Raw genomic sequence first — 21510 nt, 5'->3', positions numbered from 1 at the left:
CAGATTTGAACTCAGGTCCTCCTGACTGCTAGTACTCTATCCACTGCACCACCTAGCTGCCCCACAGTACCTGTTTATTTTATAGTGGTCAAAAATCGAAAACTCCAGGGGAGGTGTCCTCCCGTGAGAGAATGGTGAGCAAAATTATGGTATATGAAAGAAATGCAATGTTATTTTGTTATAAGACATTATGAAATGAAAAGTTTTGGGAAGACCTCCATGAATTGACATAGAATGAAATGAACATGATTAGGAAAACAATTTGTATGATAACATTATAGAGGAAAATAATTTTGAAAGACTTTAGAATTCTAATCAATGCAATGATATACCACAAGTCCCAAAGACTCAAGATATAATATGCCACTTACCTCTTGCCAGAGAGGTGATGAACTTCAAATTCAGAGAGACACATACATTTTCGGGCATGGCTAATGATGAGAATTTGTTTTTACTGGCTTATCATGTTTGTAATGAGTCTTTTTGTACCTTTTAAATTATGTGCTTAATTTGGGGGGAGCATTTGGGGAGGCTGATTATGAAATGCATTTTAAAAAAAGGAAGGGGAAAGATAAAATTATACTTTGGTTATATATTCTGTTTCTTAATTACAGCATGAGTTCCTTAAAGGTGGGGGCCATTTTGATTTTCTACGTGTATATCCAAAGCTTACCATGGTGTTTGGCACATAGTTCCTACTTAATAAATGAATCAATTGATTAGGAAAGATGGGTGAGAACATGAATGAATATAGCATTCTTTTGGGATTTCTCCTGCAAATATTTTATTGTATTTTCTATTATGGTGGGTACAGTATTTGGAAGCATTTTTTTTTTTTAATTTTTATTAAAGGGACTATGTCTTATCTCAGCTTCATATTCCAAGTGCTGAGCATTATGCCTTATAAAAAATTGGGATAATTAGAATTTTTTGAAAGAATTCCTATGGATATACACATATTTTGTTGTTGTTCAGTTGTTTTCAGTCATGCCTGACTCTTTGTGACTCAATTTGGGGTTTTCTTGGCATAGATGCTGGAGTGGTTTGCCATTTCCTTCTCCAGCTCATTTTACAGATGAGGAAACAGAGGCAAATAGGGTTAAGAGACTTAATCCCCAGGGTCAAATAGCTAGTTTCTGAGTTCAGATTTGAACTCGGGTCCTCCTGACTCCAGGCCTGACACTCTGTCCATTGAGTCACCTAGCTGCCCACACACATATCACATGGGCAATTTATTTCCTTTATGAGTATGTGTCAAGTCAGGTATGACAAATTGGTGAAGGCTTGTCCACATTCATTACATAAAGGGCTTTCCAGATGATTTCTCTTATGGCTAGTGAGGTTTCCCTATTATTTTCAACATCCATCACATTAAAAAATTTCTCTCCAGAGTGAATTCTCTGGTTAATATGGTATTTCCTAGGGCTAAAGGTATTCAGACATTTATTAAATCTAAAATTTTTTACTCCAATATGTAGGTATATTTTCTCTCTCACAGTTCAAGCACATAGTAGATTTTTATTAAGCATAACTTTGGTTCTAAGTATTCTACCCTCATTTCCACAAAACTTTTAGTTAAAAACACAAAAAAAATGGTATTCTATTAATGGTTAATGGAGATATCTTTGTGGTTGAAGGTTTGTCCACCTTCATTATAATGAAAAGTTTTCTAGTTAGTATGAATTTTTATAGGTTCATTGGTTTCTTCTGGGCATATTTCCATAGTCACTATTTCATCCTCTTCAATGAATAATTTTCTGATGTTTATTTAATAAGGCACACACTCTATAAAGACTTTTCAGCATTCACAGAATCACAGGATTTCAGTTGTAAAATAATTTCTTCTATAACATACCCAACAAATGGCCAAACAGCCTTGACTGGAATGCCTTTTGATTTGGGGGTGGGGTCCGTACTACTACCACTTAAAATATCTTTGATATGTGAATAGCATTGTTGGGAAATCTTTGTTACATTAAATCTAAAGTTTCCCCCTTTCATCTTCACTCCCAGCTCCTAGTTCTACAACTGGGATGAAGTAGAACAAGGCTTATCTCTTCCATACAACAGTCCATAATATTTGTGAAAAGAGCCATCATATGCCCCCAGATTTTTTTAGTGTGGGGCAGGCTAAACATTGAACATCTAAGACATGATCTTCAAATCTCATAATTGGAAGCCATCTTCAATACTGGGTTGTCTTCCTCTGGAAGAAATTTACATGACAAATGTCCTTCTTAAAATGCGCTACTCAGCACCAAACACAATATTCTAGATGTACCCTGACCAGGACAAACTAAAGCGGTTCTAGCATCATCTCCTTATTCCTGGAAACTGTGTCCAAGATTGAAGGGTTTTGTTTTATACCCAAATGACTTACTTGTCCCTACTAAATTCAATTCGTTTGCCACTTCTGGTCTAAAATATTTGGGGTTAATTTCAAAGTTAATATGTAGCCCGCAGGGATCTACATGTACAGTTTAGTGGCTCCTATTTCTATTAGAATCAAGCCCTAGGATGATCCCAGTCTAAAATAGAGTCAAACTCAATCATTCAATCTGTTGTTCCTCTCAAATTGGTGACATCTGAAAAACTGATTAGCATGAAATTCATGTCTTTATTCCAAGCGACTGATAAAAATGTTAAGACAGCACTGATCATTGGAGCACTCAACTGCATACTTCCCAATGTGACATAAAATCAGTTGTTTGTCCTTTGTTCTTGAAAAGGACCAATGACATCAGGAAGGCGATGTCTTGACTTGCAAGTGAATTGGATTTAAGTGAGGCAGGACTGTGTAAAGTCACCAGCCTCACTTTCTGCTCTGGAGCCATCTGGGTCCAGTGACAAGATATAGATCAAGATGACTGAAGATGGCCCAGGATACTGTGGGAGATCCTGGCCTTTTTAAGCTAAGGTCCTTCTCAGGTCTCAGTTTGTCTGAGGCAACACCCAATCAATGATTGAGGCTAGGTCCATCAAATCAATAATGATTACTCTGGGGCTGACCATTTGACTGGTTTAGGATCCATCTAATTGTGCTAATATGTTTAATGCATCTCTCATGTTTTCCACAAGATCAGGAGACTACACAATATTTAGCTAAAACCTAGGTAAATCCTGTGTACAATATTCCTTTTGATCTGCCAGTTAAGTAATCCTGTCAAGAATGGAGATAGAATGATTCTAGCATTACTTGTTCTTTTATTTTTTATTTATTTATTAATTTTTAGGCAATTGGGGTTAAGTGACTTGCCCAGGGTCACACAGCTAGTAAGTGTCAAGTGTATGGTCTGAGACCGTGATTTGAACTCAGGGCCTCCTGACTTCAGGGCCAGTGCTCTATCCACTGTGCCACCTAGCTGCCCCTATTACTTGTTCTTTTAAAAGTACATTGTTACACATCTGTAATCTCATGTCTCTGAGAAAAAAAAAAAGGCAGGTGCCTATTCTCATTACCAGTTGTAAAGCTGAGTGATTCTGTTCCTACCCCTTCCATTGGGATTCATGGCATGAAGAGCAAAACAGCCAGAAAGACATGGTTTTCCTTGCTTAGGTTGCCGAGGGCGGCTGGCAAAGCATGACCAAGTCTCACTTCCTCATGTGACCCCTTCCCCTTTTCTCCTAAAAGTATAAGAACCTTCTCCTGTGAGTGTGCTGGGGTGACATCCCCCAGGGTGGCAGGTTTGCTACCCTATCTCAATTAAAGATGCTTTATTCCTCCACTCATGAGCTTAATTTATTCAGTACTTTACAATATTCAGTGTTTCTGACAACAAAGTAATATTCCATATTTAGGTACCAAAATTTATTTAGCTATCCCCCAATCAACAGGCATCAATTATGGCAGAATATGTTCTTGGTGAAAGAACTGGCTACATTCAGAATGTTTCATCTCCTTATGAGTTTCCTAATGTTTAATAAGGCATCCCCTCCCCAGTCTGAATTTTCTGATGACAAATGAGGTTTGTCCTCTCACCAAAAGCTTTCCCTCTGTCATTGCATTCTAAAAGTTTCACTTCAGTATGTGTTCTCTGATGTCTAATAAGGTGTCCCTTCTGGCTGAAGCCTTTGCCACATTTACTACACTCAAAGGGTTTCTCTCCAGTATGAATTCTTTGATGATAAATGAGGTGTCCCCTCTGACTGAAGGCTTTCCTACATTCATTACATTCAAAGGGTTTCACTCCAGTATGAGTTCTTTGATGAGTAATAAGGTCTCTCCTTTCACTGAAGGCTTTCCCACATTCATTACATGCAAAAGGTTTCACTCCACTGTGACTTCTCTGATGGGTAATAAGATGTCCTCTTCTACTGAAGCCTTTCCCACATTCATTACATGCAAAAGGTTTCTCTCCAGTATGAATTCTTTGATGGGTAATTAGGCTTGCCCTTTCACTGAATGCTTTCTCACACTGATTACATACAAAGGGTCTCTCTCCAGTATGAGTTCTCAGATGGGTAATAAGGATAGCCCTCCGGCTGAAGCCTTTCCCACATTCCCTACATTCAAAGGGTTTCTCTCCAGTATGAATTCTCTGATGGTAAATGAGGTGTCCTCTCTGGCTAAAGGCTTTCTGACAATCATTACATTCAAAGGGTTTGACTCCCGTATGAGTTCTTTGATGTCTAATAAGGTTTGCCCTCCGGCTGAAGGCCTTCCCACATTCAGTACATTCAAAGGGTTTCTCTCCAGTATGAGTTCTCTGATGATAAATGAGTTGTCCCCTCTGACTGAAGGCTTTTCTACATTCATTACACTGAAAGGGCTTCACTCCAACATAAGTCCTCTTATGTTTAGTCAAGCTTCCCCTATGGCTCAAGGTTTTCCCATATTTATTACATTGGTCATGTTTCTTGCCAGTATGAAATGTCTGTTCTCCAACAAGATCTGATCTTCTGGGAAAGGCTTCACCACATTCGTAGTGTTCTTGCAGCTTTTCTCCAGTATGTGTTCTACGAAATTTAATTAGGTCTGAATGGTAGTTGAAGGGCTTCTTCCATTTTTTATACTTAGAAAGGTTCTTCCCTAAAGGGAGTATATTACATGGAATTAGGTCTGAAAAATCTCTGAAGCTCTTTTCAAGTGTCATGTATTTATGGATACATCCCCCTACAGTTTCTTTCCATAGTGCATCGAAGTCTGATCCCAAATGAAAAGGCCTCCCAAGTGCATTACACTGTGGCACACTCCCTTTCTTAAAAGTTGTTCTGTGAGTGCTTGTTGCTTGTCTGGATGGTCTCTCCCAGCTCTTCTTTCCTTCCTCTGAATTGACGTCATATCCTTCAGCTTCTCTCTTCTTGGATAGCCAGGGACTATTCTTTGGCAGTCTTTTCTCAGATGATATTCCTATGTAAGTGTCTTGTATCAGACTTGGGTCGAGGGTTTCAAACCAGATATCACTAAGGAAATCTGAAAGAAAATTTTTAAAATGTCACTAGCAGCTGTTGATTACGATGTGAAAAAAGGTCCTAATTTAGAACTAATTCTAGCTTCAGTCCCATCCATCAACAAGAACAATGTTCAATCTAGATCAGCTAGAACAAACTAGTTTTTTTGGGTGGGGATTGAAGATAAAGGCAGGTAAGGGAATAGCAAAAGGGTACCTACCTTCTCAGGACTAAATGAATTACTTTTCAGGGCCTTGAAAGCATTTATATATGTCATGAAAAAGAACATCCAATGACAAATTGCAGGATGGTCCTATACATGCAAAAATATTTACATCTCCTCATTTTGAGGAGGCAAAGAACTGTAAGCTAAGAGGATGCCAATCAGTTAGGGAATACTTGAACAAATTATGGCCTGTGAATGTAATTGGATATTATGTATTGTAAGAAAAGGTAAAGGGTATGGTTTAGAAAAACATGGGGAAACATGTAGAGTGAAGATGGCAGAACCAAGACAAAAATTTACACAATAACAACACTCAAAAAATGAACAATTTTGGAAGACTTAAGAATTATGACCAATACAATGATCATCCATGATATCAAAAGACCAACGAAGGATATTACCCACCTTCCGATAGAGAGGTGATGGATGTTTATGGACGTGGTCAATATGAGAATTTGTTTTGCAAGACTATATACGTTTGTAACAAAGGTTGTGTTTTCTTTTTTTCCCCCAGTAAGGAGGGATAGAGGAGCAAGAGAAAAATAAATGCTTGTTTATTTAAAAAAAGTGTCTGAACAGCTATGAAATTTGCCAACTTTGGAAACTGACATACCAAGAGGTGTAAATACATGGGGATTTTTGAGCATCAGCATTTTAAAAATATCATCGAAAAGAAATTAAAAGGATGGCGTATTGGGACAAGGGAAGAAGGTTCAATCTCAAAACAAAATCTCCTCAGGTTCTTCAGAGGATGTCCTCATTTTTATCTACCAGGTTTATTTTACTAGTTTACGCAAAAAGGTGTTTGTTGAACCATAATTAATTAGTACTTTGCATACAACTTTAAATCTGCTTAAACTTCAGTTACTAAAAACGAGGCTCAACAGTGACTAGGCTGTACAAGTATATGTTGTGCACTGTCATTTTTTCCCATAAAGGATACATCAAAGTTTTTCTTCTGAAATGTTTTTTCGTAGTAACTTAGCTCTTCCACTAATTAGTGAAATTAGTCTAGAAATTGTGATGATGTAAACTGTATTTTTTTAATTTAAAATTTTTATTTTCAGTTACAAATATCCTTTCCCCCTCCACCTCCTCCTCACTTACCGAGAAGGCAAAAAACATAATATCCATTATATTTATAAAGTCATACAAAACATATTTCCACAATAGCTATGTTGCAAAAAAAAAAAATCAAGGAAGATAAAGAAAGTGAAAAAAATATGCTTCAGTCTGCATGCAGATCAACTGTATTTTTAAAAACCTTTTTGGTTAAGAAAAACAAAACAAACAAAAAAAACCCAACCCTTTTTGGTTAATGTCATCTGTTCTTTCCTAATCCATTGTCTTTCTATAAAGCCAAGGTTTAAACTTTGGGTGTTCCGACTACAATAGAATTAGTGTAACATCTTGCCTTTGTAGTCCTAATACCTATTGCTTTGGAATATTGGCAAAAAAAGAACTTTTTAAGCATTTCCTAGTTCTCTAGACTGGTTTGTTGTGCTGCCGTTAGTGGGACAAGTACGTATTAAGCTGTGAAAATTTTATTTCAGTTTTTGAAATAGAAGAGCTTGCACAGAAATGTCTGGCTTTGACATTTTTTTCTCAATTAGTGAACATTAAAGAATTACTGGGCTTCAAAGATCCCAGCTATTGGAGTAAGAACTCACTACTCAACAGAAACTTTTGAGAAAACTGGAAAGGAGTCTGGCAGAAACTAGTTAGAGAACAACATCTCACACCACGTAACAAGTCAAGTTCCCAACAGGTGGGTGATCTGGGCATAAAGGGTGTTATCATGAACAAATTGAAGGAGCATGAAAGAAATCGGTCACGAACTCTTTTGCTACCCATAGATCTGACAAATGAGAGAGAGGCTGACAGGAGGTAAAGTGGACAACTCTGAATAGGTAAAATTAAATTTTTTTTGCACAAAGACAAAGCAAAAAGAAGAAGAGAAACAGATAAATGAGGGAAAAAATATTTGCAATAAGTTTCTCTGATAATGGTCTCATTTCTAAGAGGTAAGGAGAACTGATTACTCTTGTAAATGTCAAAGGCTATGAACAGGCAGTTTTCAGATGAAGAAATACAAGCAATCAGAAGCCAGGTTAAAAAAATGCTTTAAATTACTAAAATTAGTTAAATTCAAATTAAAACAAGTATGACCTCTCACTACTTACCTATCATAGCAGCAAAGATGACAAAAAAAGGAAAATGACAAATCTGGAGGGGCTGTAGGAAAACAGGTAATTAATACACTGCTAGTGGAATTATGAACTGATCCAATCATTCTGGAGAACAATTTGGAACTATGCCCAAAGGGCTATAAAACTACTCAAACCCTTTGATTCAGGAATAGTACAGCTAGGACTGTATCCGGAAGAGATCAAAGAAAGAAGAAAAGGACTCATATGTACAGCGATATTTACAGCAGTTCTTTTTGTGGTGGCAAAGAATATGATGAAGGGGATCATTTCAGAAACCCGGGAAGGCTTGCGTGAAGTGATGCAGAGGCAAGTGAGTAGAACAAGAACAGTTTACACTGTAACAAAAAGTAAAGACAAAGACTCTGCTCAATGCCCTGGCCAACCTCAATTCCGAGGAATTTATAATGAAACATGCTAGAGACGGGAGACTCCGTGTGTATCGCAATCCTCTCTGTCTCTCCCGCACACATTGCTTTGTCAGAGTTACTCTACACTTAAAGTATGAAAAGGGAAATGGACATTTTGATGCATGATCTTTACTTTACAGGTGTCTGAATATTTGTTTTTGTTGATGATTACTAAATTTCAAATATATGTTTAAATTCCAACCACAAAGAGGGAGCACACCTTATTCCCTGAGAAGGGGATGCTCTTGAGCCCAAGATGAAGCTCATGTGAAAGAGGGAGGCTAGGTCGTCCCCCCCAGGCCTTGGGGCTTGTCCAACGGCGTCAAGGTGCAGCCCTCCCCACGTGGTCAATCATGGTGTTGGGTGCCATGATGCACTCACCTGGACAAGAGCCTTGTGGGCTTTCTTCTCCTTCTGGTTTCCATGATGCATTTCCTCTCTCCAACAGGGAAAGCACATCCAGTTTAGAAACGGGAAGCCCTGTAAGTAGGAAGAGAAATGGGAAGGTGCTGGGGGACAGAAAGCTATTTAAGAATTCAACTCTATTCACTGCCAAGACAGCAGCTAGAAAGTACAAAGGACCTCCGAAGAACGTGCTGATTTGTATTCCAAGGGAGGCTAGGTTAACGAGCTTATTTAGATTCAGAGAGAAAAGTGGTTCATTCAACCCACTCTGCGCTAAGAAAGTAAGGCCCTTTCTTGGTATATCACTTGGGATATCCATCAGACAATCAACAGGCATTTATAAAGCACTACTTATATCTAGGCATTATGACTAACCAGTGTCCCCAAGGAGCTTCCATTCTATCAAAGGAAACATGTACACATAGATGTCAATACAAACTCTGGAGAAAATAAAGACCGTTCTAGGAAGGAGTCGGCAACAGCTGCAGAGACCCAGGGAGGCCTCATTCGGGGGGTGACATGAGCTGAGTTATACGAAGGGATGCAGAAAGGACGTACGATGTCCTAAGTGCAGTAAGGCAACGAGGCCAGTAAGGCGGACAACCGAGGGGCACCCCAGAGTGCTGGGCCTATAGTCAGGAAGACTTGAGTTCAAATCCTGCATGACCCTGGGTAAGTCACTTAACCTTTCTCATCCCAACTTTACAGATGAGGAAACTGAGGCTAAGAAGAGCACCTACCTCCCCGGGTTTTTGTGAGAATCAAGTGTGATAACATGTAAAGAAAGCCTGTTGTGAACCTCAGAGCTACAGAAATGCGCACTATTATTGTCATTATTATTACTATCATGGGGCATGATGGTGAATAATGTGTAACAGACATGGAAAGGTACACTGGAGCTGGGTTATGAAGGCCAAATGGTGGATTTGATGTTTTATCCTATAGGCAATAGGGAGAGATTCCTGAATAGGGAAGTGTGGTCAGACCTGAAAAATCTTCCCTTGGACTCTGTGTGTGTGCTTTCAATTTATCAGTAATTTATTTAGTACTTACTGCACACTATAAGAATTGCCCAGGGAGACACCAAGTTTAGCTAAGATAGTTACTGCTTGCCTCATGGGGATTCCAGTCTAGGGATAGTGAAATCCACATAAAGGGAGAGAGAAAGAGACAGACAGATGCAGAGAGACAGAGAAAGACAGAGAGAGATAGAGGAGGCCTTCCTGGAGCAAGGTGTCTCCCAGCTCCCCCGGGCCCTTTAGCCAGGATCTCTGACAACAGGGTGCAGGGAGCATGGAAGCTATGGGATTGCATCACTTGGGATCTGGGATTCTCTCCACATGCCCCGAGCTCTCGAATAGCCCTGACGAGGCAGCCCAACCTCAGCTAAGCTTTTTGGCCAGAGGTTCTGCGTCCAAGGCCAGAGCCCCCCTTACCCAGTGAGACGAGGTTCTCATAGTTCTCCTGCATCACACGCCGGTACAGGTCCTTCTGAGCTGGATGAAGATGGCTCCATTCCTCCTGGGTGAAGTGTATGGCAACATCCCTGAATGACACCGATTCCTGAAACAAACACACGCCTGCCTAGCCAGGGACCGCGCAGTCAAACGTTTCCCGGTGATGCACTCACTACGTGCTTTCTCTTGTACTGGGCTACATGGGAAGCTGATCATTTTAATCCTCTCCGCAAATGAACCCTAAGAAAATCACAAGCTTCACCCAGCACTGATACTGGTGGTCACCCTCCTGAGAGCCAACCATTCTCCAGTAAGGATCCGTGTGTCCTGGCACGGACATCCTCGATCACACTCCTAATCAGTTACATTACGGTCATCGTCCTCCGTTAGGGATCAGCATGCGCCTCACAGATTGAATCGAGGAGCAGTATTCCATCATGCAGGGTGTCCCCCCCGTCTTCTGACCACTGAAGGGACACAGCTCCCTGCCACAGATCACCCCCTCCTTTGCACAGCTAGGTTGTGACCCCGTGAAGTGGCCCCATTCTTAAAATTCACACTGCACACTTCCATTAGGCTAGAAACAATCATTTCTCATAATTACAACCTCAAATAGTATGAATCCAAACCCACTTCATGACATTCATTACTTGCTAAGTTCTGAGGGAGATATTTCCTCCAGTCCTTCAATTAGACTTGTGACCATTCTGATGAAGTATTCTTTCTAATGGTGAAAATGGTAACTCATCTTAGCCTTTGTCATCTTGCCTCCAACTTCCCAGAAAAACAAACCAAACCAACAAACCTTCAGAGGGGGTTCCAGCCAGTAAGTCCTGGGACCATCAGTTCTCCTCTGGGGCTCATCAGACAAGGAAATGAACAGCCAAGGGCTCTGCATCTAATTTTAACCTTCATCCGTCCCAAAAGACCCATCAACCTCTTTCATGATGTTCTTGTACTCACTGGTAACATGGTACAGCTTATTTATACCTATAATATGTCCTTCTATCGTCCTCTCATTGACTAGCAATTTCAGATTTTCAGAGACGGTAGTATTCTTTGATTCAAACACCACCAAAAAAAAAAAAGGATGATGTAAGAAGATGGTCTTTTGCTAGTAAAACTGACAAAAGAGAAAAATGACAATGCTGGAGGGGCTGGGGAAAAACAGGCACTCTTGGTGGAGAAGTGAACTGGAAGAGCTAAAAGAAAGAGGGAAAGGGTCAATATTTTGAAAAGTATTTACAACAGTTCTTTTCACAGTAGTAAAAAATTGGAAACTAAGGGGAAAGCCTCTTATTGGGGAATAGCTAAAATAAATGATGGTGTATGAATGTAGTGGTGTATTATTGTGCCATGAGAAAGGGACAGTTTCAGGGGAAACAGGGAAGACCTATGACCTGATAGAGCATGAAGTGAGCAGAACCAGGACAATTTACAGAATGACCACACAATTACAGAGAAAAACAACTTTGAAAGGTTTTAGAACACTGACCAATAAAACGATAAATCATGAGTCTAGAAGGCTGAAGATGAAACATATTGCTCAGTCCCTGCCAGAAAGATGACGAACTTAAAATACAAAGAGCAACACGTATTTTCAGGAATGGTCAATGTAAAGAGTTGTTTGGCATGAAGGTTTATGCGTGTTTGTAACGAAGGTTTTGTTTTTATTTTCTCCCTTTTTTTTCACTTAATAGTATTTCATTTTTTCCAATTACATGTAAAGACAGTTTTCAACATTCGCTTTTATAAGATTTTGAGTTCTAAATTTGTCCCCCTCCCTCCCCAAGGCAGCACACAATCTAATAGAGGTTACACAACCACATTAAACCCATTTCCACATTAGTCATGTTGTGAATGAAGACGTGGCCGCCCACCGGCCTGGAATACTCTCCCTCCTCTTCTCCACCTCAAGGCTTCCTCTAGGTCTCAGTGACAATCCTTCCTCCTGCAGGAAGCCTTTCCCCGTCCCCCTTAATGCCAGGGTCTTCACCGAATGTGTCTTGTACGTACAGGGTGTTTGCGTGTTATCTCCCCTAGTAGCCTGTGAGCTCCTGGTGGGCAGGGGCCGAACTGTACCCTTCTTTGATCCCCAGGGCTTAGCACAGTGCTGGTATACAGCAAGAGCACAGTAAATGCTCTGTGCCTGACTAGATGTGTGACCCGTGACTGCTGAAGGGAAGGGGGTAAAATGATGAGAAATGCTATGGCATGAAGTGATGCCCAGATAAGAACTTACCTGAGCCCTGGCCGTGACAAGCCCAGCAATCATTTCCTCCTCATCCTCCATTCTCTTGTTTTGGGGAAGGGGAAAGTCTTGAAGAAGCTTATCTGGACAAGAAGAAAGGAGTCCTGGAGGGAGATGACCCCTGACCAGGGCCTCACTGGCATCCTGTTCTCCCTCCCTCCCTGGCACTTCTTTGCTATTTGTCCTGCACCCAGATCCCCCTCCATCCGCGTCCTTGACCTTCCTCTTCAGCTGCCCCTCGCTGCTGAAGGAGGTCATAAACCGATGTCTTAACAACGTACACAGAGAATTCTCTCTCCCTTCGATTGGTCCCCACATAGCAATCACACATTGCTAGTACTTCCCCTTGGCAACTTTCTAAATGCTTACTGACTGACTGCTGGAAGGACCGATGAGCCTGGCGCAGACAATGGTGTGTACTGAGTGACGCGGAGAAGAGCAAGTTGGGGGAGCTGCTTCTCTTCCCTCCCGGGTCATCCCCTCACCAACCCTCCCCTTGGGTGCCTCTCCTCCTGTCTTACACACTAGGAGGTCCCCCCTTCACTGCCGCACTTCAGTAAGGCTCACCTCTCTCCCCAGAGGTGAAGGCCAAGTCTTCCGTGGTCACCTCCTCCTCGCTCGCTGACCGTTATGACTTCATGCCAATGCTCTCTACTCCGCCAGATGGTCAAGACTTGCTGGATCCCCAGAAGCTCCAGGACTGGTTCCTTTCCATCAGGCGCTGCCCTGCAGCTGTGGTGAAAGGACAGTGAAGGTGGGCCCTGTGGGCTCCAGAGCAGTACCAGTGGACCCGGGGCCTGCACAGTGGGGCCTCTACCCCTGGCATTCCAGGCTGGGCCCTATCAGATTCTGCCAGGAGCTAGTCATGCCCAAGAATGAATGGGGGCACCAGGAGGGGCCAAGGACTCAGTTACACATTGTTACTTAGGAAACGCTAAGATAGTCACAAGCCTTGGCCATACAAATGGGCACAGTTATCCAAGAAACCCAGGCCAGAAAGGCCAAGGGGGTGAGGAGTGAGAGTGGTGGCAAGGGCCTGTAACCTAGTGTAGGGCTCAGCACCCACCAAAGCTCAGTCACTCAGTGGTCATAAAGTATTATTTATTACCATAACAACAACTAGCATTTATATAACACATTAAAGCTGGCAAAGCACTACACACAGGTAACCTAATTTGTTCCTCACAGCAGCCCTTCAAAGTAGGTATTGTTATGAGCCCCATTTTACAGAGGAAGAAACTGAGGCAGACATTGGTTGTATAACTATTATCTGAGACAGGATTTGAACTTGGGTCTTCCTGACTCTAGGCCCGGAGCTCCACCTACTGCACCACCCAGCTGACAAATGTACCACTGGATGGTGAACTTAAATTTGAGTAAGATCTTTCATTGAGGGGCTCTAGCTCTCACCTAGGAAGAGCGGCTCTGAAAGTAAAAGGTAAGGCTACACCTTTCTACTCTGCCGCCTGCTTCCTGGGAGGTGGGAGAAAAATAAAAACCCCAACAACTTCAGAGTCCAGCAGTGAGAGCAGAATTGGAGATTCTGCCAATTACAGATACAGGTCTCAGAGCAACCGGACGCAGGAAGAGGAGACTTTGGCTGTTAACCAGGAGCAGGCCAAGCTGACAGTGGAGTTGCCCTTCCGGGGAAGGGTCTTGAAGAGATCAAGGGGCGTACCTTGTCCAGCTAAGACATGAGCTAGCCACGCCCAATATTCGAGTGACCTTGACTAGCGATGGAGGGAGCCATCTACTACAAGTGCAACACAAAGGAGGGGACAGTTAGGGAGGGAGAGAGAGAGAGAGAGAGAGGGAGGGGAGAGAGAGAGAGAGAGAGGCAGAGGGGAAGACAGAAAGGGAGAGGGGGAGAGAGAGAGGGAGAGAGAGAGAGGGAAGGAGAGAGAGGGAGAGGGGGAGAGGGAGGGAGAGAGAGGGAGGGGGGAGAGGGAGGGAGAGAGAGAGGGGGGAGTAGAGAGAGAGAGAGAGAGAGAGAGGGAGGGACAGAGAGAGGGAGAGAGAGAGAGTGAGAGAGAGAGAGAGAGAGAGAGAGGGAGAGAGAGAGAGAGAGCGCCAAGGAAGGAATGTCAGTGAATCCATATACGTGTGAGTTCTCATCATGGTATTTTAATGTTTTGCCCTCTTTTCCCCACTGTCTCTATATGTATTAATGACAGATTGTGCCCTAGGTTTTTAGACTTGTTTACTAACTACTGTTCTGCCTATACCTTTTGAGTAAAATGCCTTTGAGAGTCAAATGAGTCTACTGGCTGAATGCTAATGGCAAGCCTACCAATGGGGGCTTGGGCAGAATCCCAGGCACCAGCTCCCTTGCTGCTGGACCACAACCTTCCAGGGTGAGTTGGGGGTCAGTGCGCCCAGAAGAGGTGCCAGAATGGTGGGCACGCACTCCAGGCGTGCCCACACTTCCAATTACGGACGCACACAACCATAAGCACACAGTCCCTCTCACGAGTACTCAAGCACACATTTGCACTTGATACAAGCAAGCCCCCATCTCGGACATGCGCACTCGCTCCTTCCCTCCTCGGGAATGGGAAGAACCGGGGCGCATGCGCATTCATTTCTACCCTCCCTCATTCCATCGGTTCACTCTTAAGCTAGGAGAAGGGAGGAGGGGGGAAGAATATATGGGAAGCTGAATGCCAAGCATGCATTTCTAGAAGCATGGTGCAAGAAGTGGGGAGGGGGTAGATGAGCAACACCTGTACATTCTCACCCATGGGGAGGGGCGGTGTTATAGGGAGGTAAAGCATGCGCATTCATTGGGGGGGAGGCACATGCGCGTTCATAGACCTCAGCGCTTGGCTATGGGTGAGAGGAAACATGAGACAAGCGCATGCGCACTCACTCATTCCTTCTTTCCCTCCCTCGCCCCAAGGCCTCAACAGGTCGGAGCTGCTACAGGACCCTAGGCCTAGAAGTCTGACCTTTAAGGAGGGACGGCTGCTTGGCATTCCAATGGTAAGAGGAACAATGACCACAATGCATCAGGCTCTGCGAAAAGCCGAATGGGATGGCCTAGAGCGGCCATTCTGGCTCCAACGCGGGATCTCTGGAGGCATTTCGGGAAATGGAGTCTCCGCTCTTGGGCCGCCCACGTGATAGTTGGACTACATTTCCCAGAGGGCATTGAGGCCTTCCGTGTTTTCTCCCCCCCCCCAACCCGGAGCGTGTGCGCCTGCGCCCCGGGCCTGCGGGTGGGTCCCGCCTCCTGTCCTTGGCCTTGGCCCCCTAAGTGTTGAACCCCCGGGGGTCAAAGGGCCCCGCGACTCTCCTCCGGCCGCCCACTCTCTGGTCCTTGTCATCTGGTGCCGTCTTTGTTGAGAGCGGCTGTGGAGGCCGGCCTGGAGCGGGGGCAAGGCGCGCAGGCGCGAGGCGCGTGGGGCGCAGCTGGGCGGGGCCCAGGTGTCCGGTTTTGTCTGTTACTGTCATTCTTATCGTTGTTATTACTGCTGCTGCCCCCCATCCGGGCTCCTACGGCCCGGGTGCCATTGCTGCCCCCCTTTGTGGGTATGGGCACCTCAGCAGCACTGGTTCTCGCCTTCCTGGATTGAACGTGCCTTTTTTCCCTATTTTACATTTTTAGTGGCCCCCCGCCCCCCATCTTCCATTTAGATTGGAGAGCGCCCTCCCGCGGCTCCCCAGGACCAGCGCAGCCTGGGCTTGGTCGTTGCTCGCTGGACGTCCCCATCCTGGTCCGCACGCCCGCTTTCCCCCTCTTTTGAGTTGTGGTCCAGACGCTGCAATGGTCCTCACTTCCCTGCCTTCACCCAAACCCTAGGGACTGTGCCCGTGTCCGGGGCCACGTGTTCATGGATGGCTCTATCTGCCACCACCTCCATCAGACCACATATTGGCATTGGCCTAGGGGCCTTCAGTGCTTTCACCCAAGAACGGAAACTTGGGGCTACCTCCGCTGCTGCGCATCAGGCTGGGAACCGTAATGACTGGACAGGTTGGGTTACTCTCCCTACTTCATGCAGTCTCATTGATGAGCACCAGGCTGAGGGGGAAGAGAGGTGCACGGGGTGCTTCTTTCCCGGGTAGACTTCTTACGGCGACTGTTTCTCTGTGGTGAACTCTGAAATTACCAATCACAGTCGGCTGCCATTTCTCCTTTCTCTGTCCCTTACAACCTGTATGTAACCCCGTTCTTCATCCTCACCAGGATCTTTAATCTCGCCCCTCTTTAGCCCTTTCCCAGGCCACCACCCCTACTCTGGCTTCACTCACCTCCTTTCTCTATCTTGACCCCTTGGTGAACAAGTTAAAATCTTTGCTCGTTTCTCACCTCTCTGCACTACTTCGAAAATTCTCCGACTTCACCAAGCTCCAGGAAGCTAATTGTTAGAAACACCTCATCCTTCTGCAAGATGCCATTAGCCTCAGGACTCCACCCTCTGTCCCTTTGGTGGGAGGGTAGAGCCATGACCTTCAAAATCCCCATTTAAGGAGGGAGCCCAGGCCAGACATCTCTTCTTTTTTCACCTGGCTGTACTACTCTGAGCCTTCTTTGACTGACTTCACCATGCCCTCACCCTTCAGGAACCTTTTCACCCCTTCCTGCTTTTCAGCTTCCTTTTGTGTATTGTCTTCCCCATTGAATTGTAAGCTTCTTGAGAGCAATGTCTTTTTTTTTAATCCCCTGTGCTTAGCACAGTGCCTGGTATATAGTAGGCACTTAGTAAATATTTATTAATTATTGACTGAAACCACAGTGTTCTCTTAATCTGTATCCTATCAGAGATCGTCCTGCCAAGGCTTAGTCTGGAACTATTCTCACCATCCACTGCCTTTTTCTCCCTTCTCATTGAGCAGCACGAATAGGAGCAATCATGAAACTGTGTTGAATAGGTCCACCACAGATTTGTGTTACATCATCTCAACTGGGCTTTCACTGTGGCAAAGCAATCTTTTTATATCTCTTAAACTGACTCACTATGCCACTTCCCCACAGTAGCTTTTCCAAATCTTTTTATTCTTTCTCAAACTGCCCACGCACCACCCCACCTTCTTCCCTCTCTCTCAGCTGAGAACTTGGCCTCATATTTCATTGAAAAAATTTAGGCAATTCAGAGAGCTCTCTCTTCTCTTTTTCATCTCACTTTACCTAAATGCTTTCAGCCATCCTCCTTCACCCCTGTCTTGGAAAGTGTTGGCCTTCTCCATACCAAGGTTAACCCCTCTACATGCACAAGTGATCCCACATCCATCCTGTCACCTCCAGTAGATTATCATTCTATTGTCTCTAATTTCTCACTTATCTTCCATGTATGTCTGCTGGCTGCTTTCCTACTGCCTACAAACATGCCTGTGTTTTTAAAACCTACTACTTTTTAAAACCTACCTACTTTTTTAAAAAAAAGTCACTTGATCTATCCATCCCCACTAGTTATTGTCCCATATCTCTCTTCTTTTTTGTGGCTAAACTCCTTGAAAAGATCATGTTTATTCTGTGCTTCCACTTTCCTTATTTCTCTAAAGTCTGGCTTCTGACTTCATCATTCAACCAAAAAGTTCCAAAGTTACCTGTGATTTTTTTTAAGACAATCCTTAGCCAAATGTGAATAGGAGGTAATTGATGCTTTGTCTTCATGTATTACATGGGTAATTAAGGCCATATAGCACTCATTGTAAAAGATGAGACAGCACTGAGGTACACAAGATCACCTTACTCATCATCTCGATCTTCAAGATGCTGTCCTTGTTCAGGTAGATCTGCCAGGGAACTAACTGGTTCCATGACTTCATTATCACCATCAGCCTCTTTGGGGAAGTCAAACTAGGCCATCTTTTGCCTCAGTTCTTCCTTAGTCTTTAATCACTGAATGGGTGTTGCCTCAGACAAACTGAGACCTGGGAAAGACCTTAGCTTGAAAAGGCCTGGGTCTCCCACTGCATCTGGGGCCATCATCAGTCATCCTGACCTGTGTCTTGCCATTGGACTCTGATGACTTTGGAGGAAAGAGTGAGGGAGATGACTTCGCATGGCCCTGTCTCACTTAAATCCAATTCACTTGCAAGTCAAGATATCACCCTCCTGATGACATTGGTCCTCTTCAAGAATGAAGGACAAACAACAACATTGCCACCAGCCACTTGCTGATTAAGGTGTTCCATTGGGTCTTGATGTCCTTGTCTATTCATTAATAGGCCTGTGTTGGCCAGATGTTTGGATATTGGATCCATCAGAGTCACAAAACTGACATATACCTCAGTAGTAGGATCTGCATTGAGATCGAGTGCATCCTGAGATTGAAAGTATCCTCTAATGGTAGCATCTACAGAATTGTGATTATGGTGGTCTTCCACAAATCCTCAATAGTGAGATAAAGTCTCGTCTGCATTCTCTGTCAGGAGGCATCTGCATGCCAATGATAAACTCTTCAACGAAGTATAATGGACATGTGACAAATTGTCATGATTCCCATAGTATGGATTGTCTCCCATCATGCATAGGGCTGTTGTCACATTCTTCCCATCTTGAGGGTTCATTCTCTGCAACACTGTCATGGGGAAGTTGGATGTACAAATAGGACATCAAGGCTGCTAAGACTGACTCCAGCAGCTTGCCTAAGGATAACCGTTAGTCTTATTGCTGGTGCTGGTGTGCGTTCTAGCCAGTGACGTATCACTGAAGCAGTGTTGTGATCATCAGCCAAATGACTAAAATTGTGCCGTGTGAGCGTTACATCAGTGCACAGTGGCTGCTCGGCATTTGGTGTAAGTTGCACCAAGTCCTACTGAAGACGTGTTGACTTGGCCTGGGATATTTTCTTTCTCAGAGAAAATAAAAGCAAGCACAGAACAGTATATGATGCCCACTCGTGAGCACGGTAATATAGATTATGTACAATCAAGTCCAAAACCTCCAATTTCTGAGCCAGAGTACCCTTGATTCTGATTCTATCAATTGAGGGTTTGAATTTGATCAGCTTGATTTGCAGCCCTTAATGTAGCTAATGTTTCAGTAAACCTTAGCCGATTGCATATTGTATTAGTATAATTTAGGAAGTTTTCCCCAGCAGCAAAAGATAGAGAAATTCCACTTTAAATAACTGTAGACGATATAAAATATTTGGGAGTCTACCTGCCAAGACAAATCCAGGAACTATACAGACACAATTACAAAACACTTTCCACACAAAGTCAGATCTAAACAAATGGAAAAATATCAATGGTTCATGGGCAAGCTGAGCTAATATTAATAAAAATGACAACTCCACCTAAATTTATCTATTCAGTGCCATACCAATCAAGCTATCAAAAAGTTATTTTATAGAGCTTGATAAAATAATAACATTAATCTGGAAAAACAAAAGGTCAAAAATATCAAGGGAATTAATGGAGAAAAAATACAAAGGAAGGTGGCTTAGCTATACCAGACCTAAAGCTGCATTATAAAGCAGCAATCATCAAAACTATTTGATACTGGCTAAAAAATAGAGTGGTGGATGAGTGGAATAGATTAGGTACACAAGACACAGTAGTCAATGATTTTAGTAATCTGCTGTTTGATAAACCCAAAGACTCCAGCTTCTAGGGTAAAAACTCACTATTTGAGAAAAACTGCTGGGAAAACTGGAAAATAGTATGGCGGAGACTAGGCAGAGAGCAACATTTCACACTGTATACTGAGATAAGGTCAAAATGGGTACGTGATTTAGACAAAAAGGCTGAGACCATAAGCAAATTAGGAGAGCAAGAAATAGTTTACCTGTCAGATCTATGGAGAAGGGAAGAATTTATGACCAACCAAGAGATAGAGAACATTATGAAATGCAAAATGGATAACTTTGATTACATTAAAAGGTTTTGTATATAAACAAAACCAATGCAACCAAGGTTAGAAGGAAAGCAGAAAAGTGGGAAACGATTTTTACAGCAAGTGTTCCTGATAAAGGCCTCATTTCTCATGTAGAGAACTGAGTCAAATTTATAAGAATACAGTTTATTCCCCCATTGATAAATGGTCAAAAGATCTGAACAGGCAGTTTTCAGATGAAGAAATTAAAGCTATCTATAGTCATATGAAAAAAATGTTCTAAATCACTATTGATTAGAGAAATGCAAATTAAAACAACTCTGAGGTACTGCCTCACATCTATCAGATTGACTAATATGAAAGAAAAGGAAAATGATAAATGTTGGAGAAGATACAGAAAAATTTGGACAGTAATGCATTGCTGGACTTGTGAATCAATCCAGCCATTCTGGAGAGCAATTTGGAACTATGCCCAAAGGGCAATCAAACTGTGCATACTGTTTGATCCAGCAATACCACTACTAGGTCTATCCCAAAGAGATCATAAAAAAGGAAAAGGGCCTACATGTACAAAAATATAGCAGCTCTTTTTGCGGTGTCAAAGAATTGGAAATGGAAGGGATGTGTGTCAACTGGGGAATGGCTCAACAAGTTGGGGTATATAAATATAATGGAATACTATTGTGCTATAAGAAATGATGAGCAGGCAGACTTCAGAAAAACCTGCAAAGACTTGTATGGTCTGATGTTGAGTGAAGTGAGCAGAACCAGGAGAACGTTGTACACAGTAACGGCAACATTGTGCGATGATCAGCTAAGATTGACTTAGCTCTTCTCAGCATTGCAATGACCCAAGACAAGTCTAAATGACTCATGAAGGAAAATGCTGTCCGAATCCAGAGAAAGAACCGATGGAGCCTGAATGCAGATTGGAGCATACTATTTTCACTTCCTTTGCTTTTTTATGGCCTTTTCCTTTTGTTCTGTTTCTTCTTTTACAACATGACTATTGTGGAAATATGTTTTACATGACTGCATATGTATAATCTGTATCAGATTGCTTGCTGTCTTGGGAAGGGTTGGGGGGGAGGGAGAAAAATTTGGAACTCAAAATCTTACGAAAAATGAATGTTGAAAACTATCTTTACACATAATTGGAAAAAATAAAATAATATTTAAAAAATTAAGATGTTTTGAAGAATTTCTTGAGCTTGCTATTCTGGCCGTACTTTTCTTCTGGAAAGAAAGGCATCATTATTTGTGCAGTTAGTTGTTGCCAGAACTCCTGAGATTGCAGTTGTACACTGCAGATACTGTTGCTGCTGCCGTTTGTTCTTTGTCCTGTGACATGCAAGCGAATTGGATTTAAGTGAGGCA

At 42.9% G+C, this 21510-nt stretch overlaps 1 protein-coding gene across 1 annotated transcript; it reads right to left on the bottom strand.

The window, feature by feature from the left end:
- Nucleotides 1-3793: 3793 nt before the first annotated feature.
- Nucleotides 3794-14919, bottom strand: LOC114036965 (zinc finger protein 436-like). Its single transcript, XM_027853768.1, has 9 exons — nt 14870-14919; nt 14638-14770; nt 13130-13206; nt 13003-13079; nt 12915-12968; nt 12339-12430; nt 10076-10202; nt 8616-8714; nt 3794-5413 (listed from the first exon to the last, which is right to left on the bottom strand). Exons 1-9 carry the CDS (start codon nt 14917-14919, stop codon nt 3918-3920), a joined length of 2205 nt encoding a protein of 734 aa, XP_027709569.1. The 3' UTR covers nt 3794-3917.
- Nucleotides 14920-21510: the final 6591 nt, after the last annotated feature.

This window comes from Vombatus ursinus, unplaced genomic scaffold (assembly GCF_900497805.2).
Source record: "Vombatus ursinus unplaced genomic scaffold, bare-nosed wombat genome assembly UNPS02010193.1, whole genome shotgun sequence".
Classification (NCBI taxonomy): Eukaryota; Metazoa; Chordata; class Mammalia; order Diprotodontia; family Vombatidae; genus Vombatus; species Vombatus ursinus.
This window is presented reverse-complemented; position numbering and strand designations above follow the sequence as displayed.

Excerpts from the sequence above, each read along its gene's own strand:
- LOC114036965 (XM_027853768.1), bottom strand. The coding sequence starts at position 14,919 with ATGCGCCCCGGTTCTTCCCATTCCCGAGGAGGGAAGGAGCGAGTGCGC. Across the intron at positions 13,080-13,129 it reads TGCAGGCCCCGGGTCCACTG|CTGCAGGGCAGCGCCTGATG; the intron begins GTACTGCTCTGG and ends CTTTCACCACAG. Across the intron at positions 8,715-10,075 it reads TGAGAACCTCGTCTCACTGG|GGCTTCCCGTTTCTAAACTG; the intron begins GTAAGGGGGGCT and ends TCCTACTTACAG.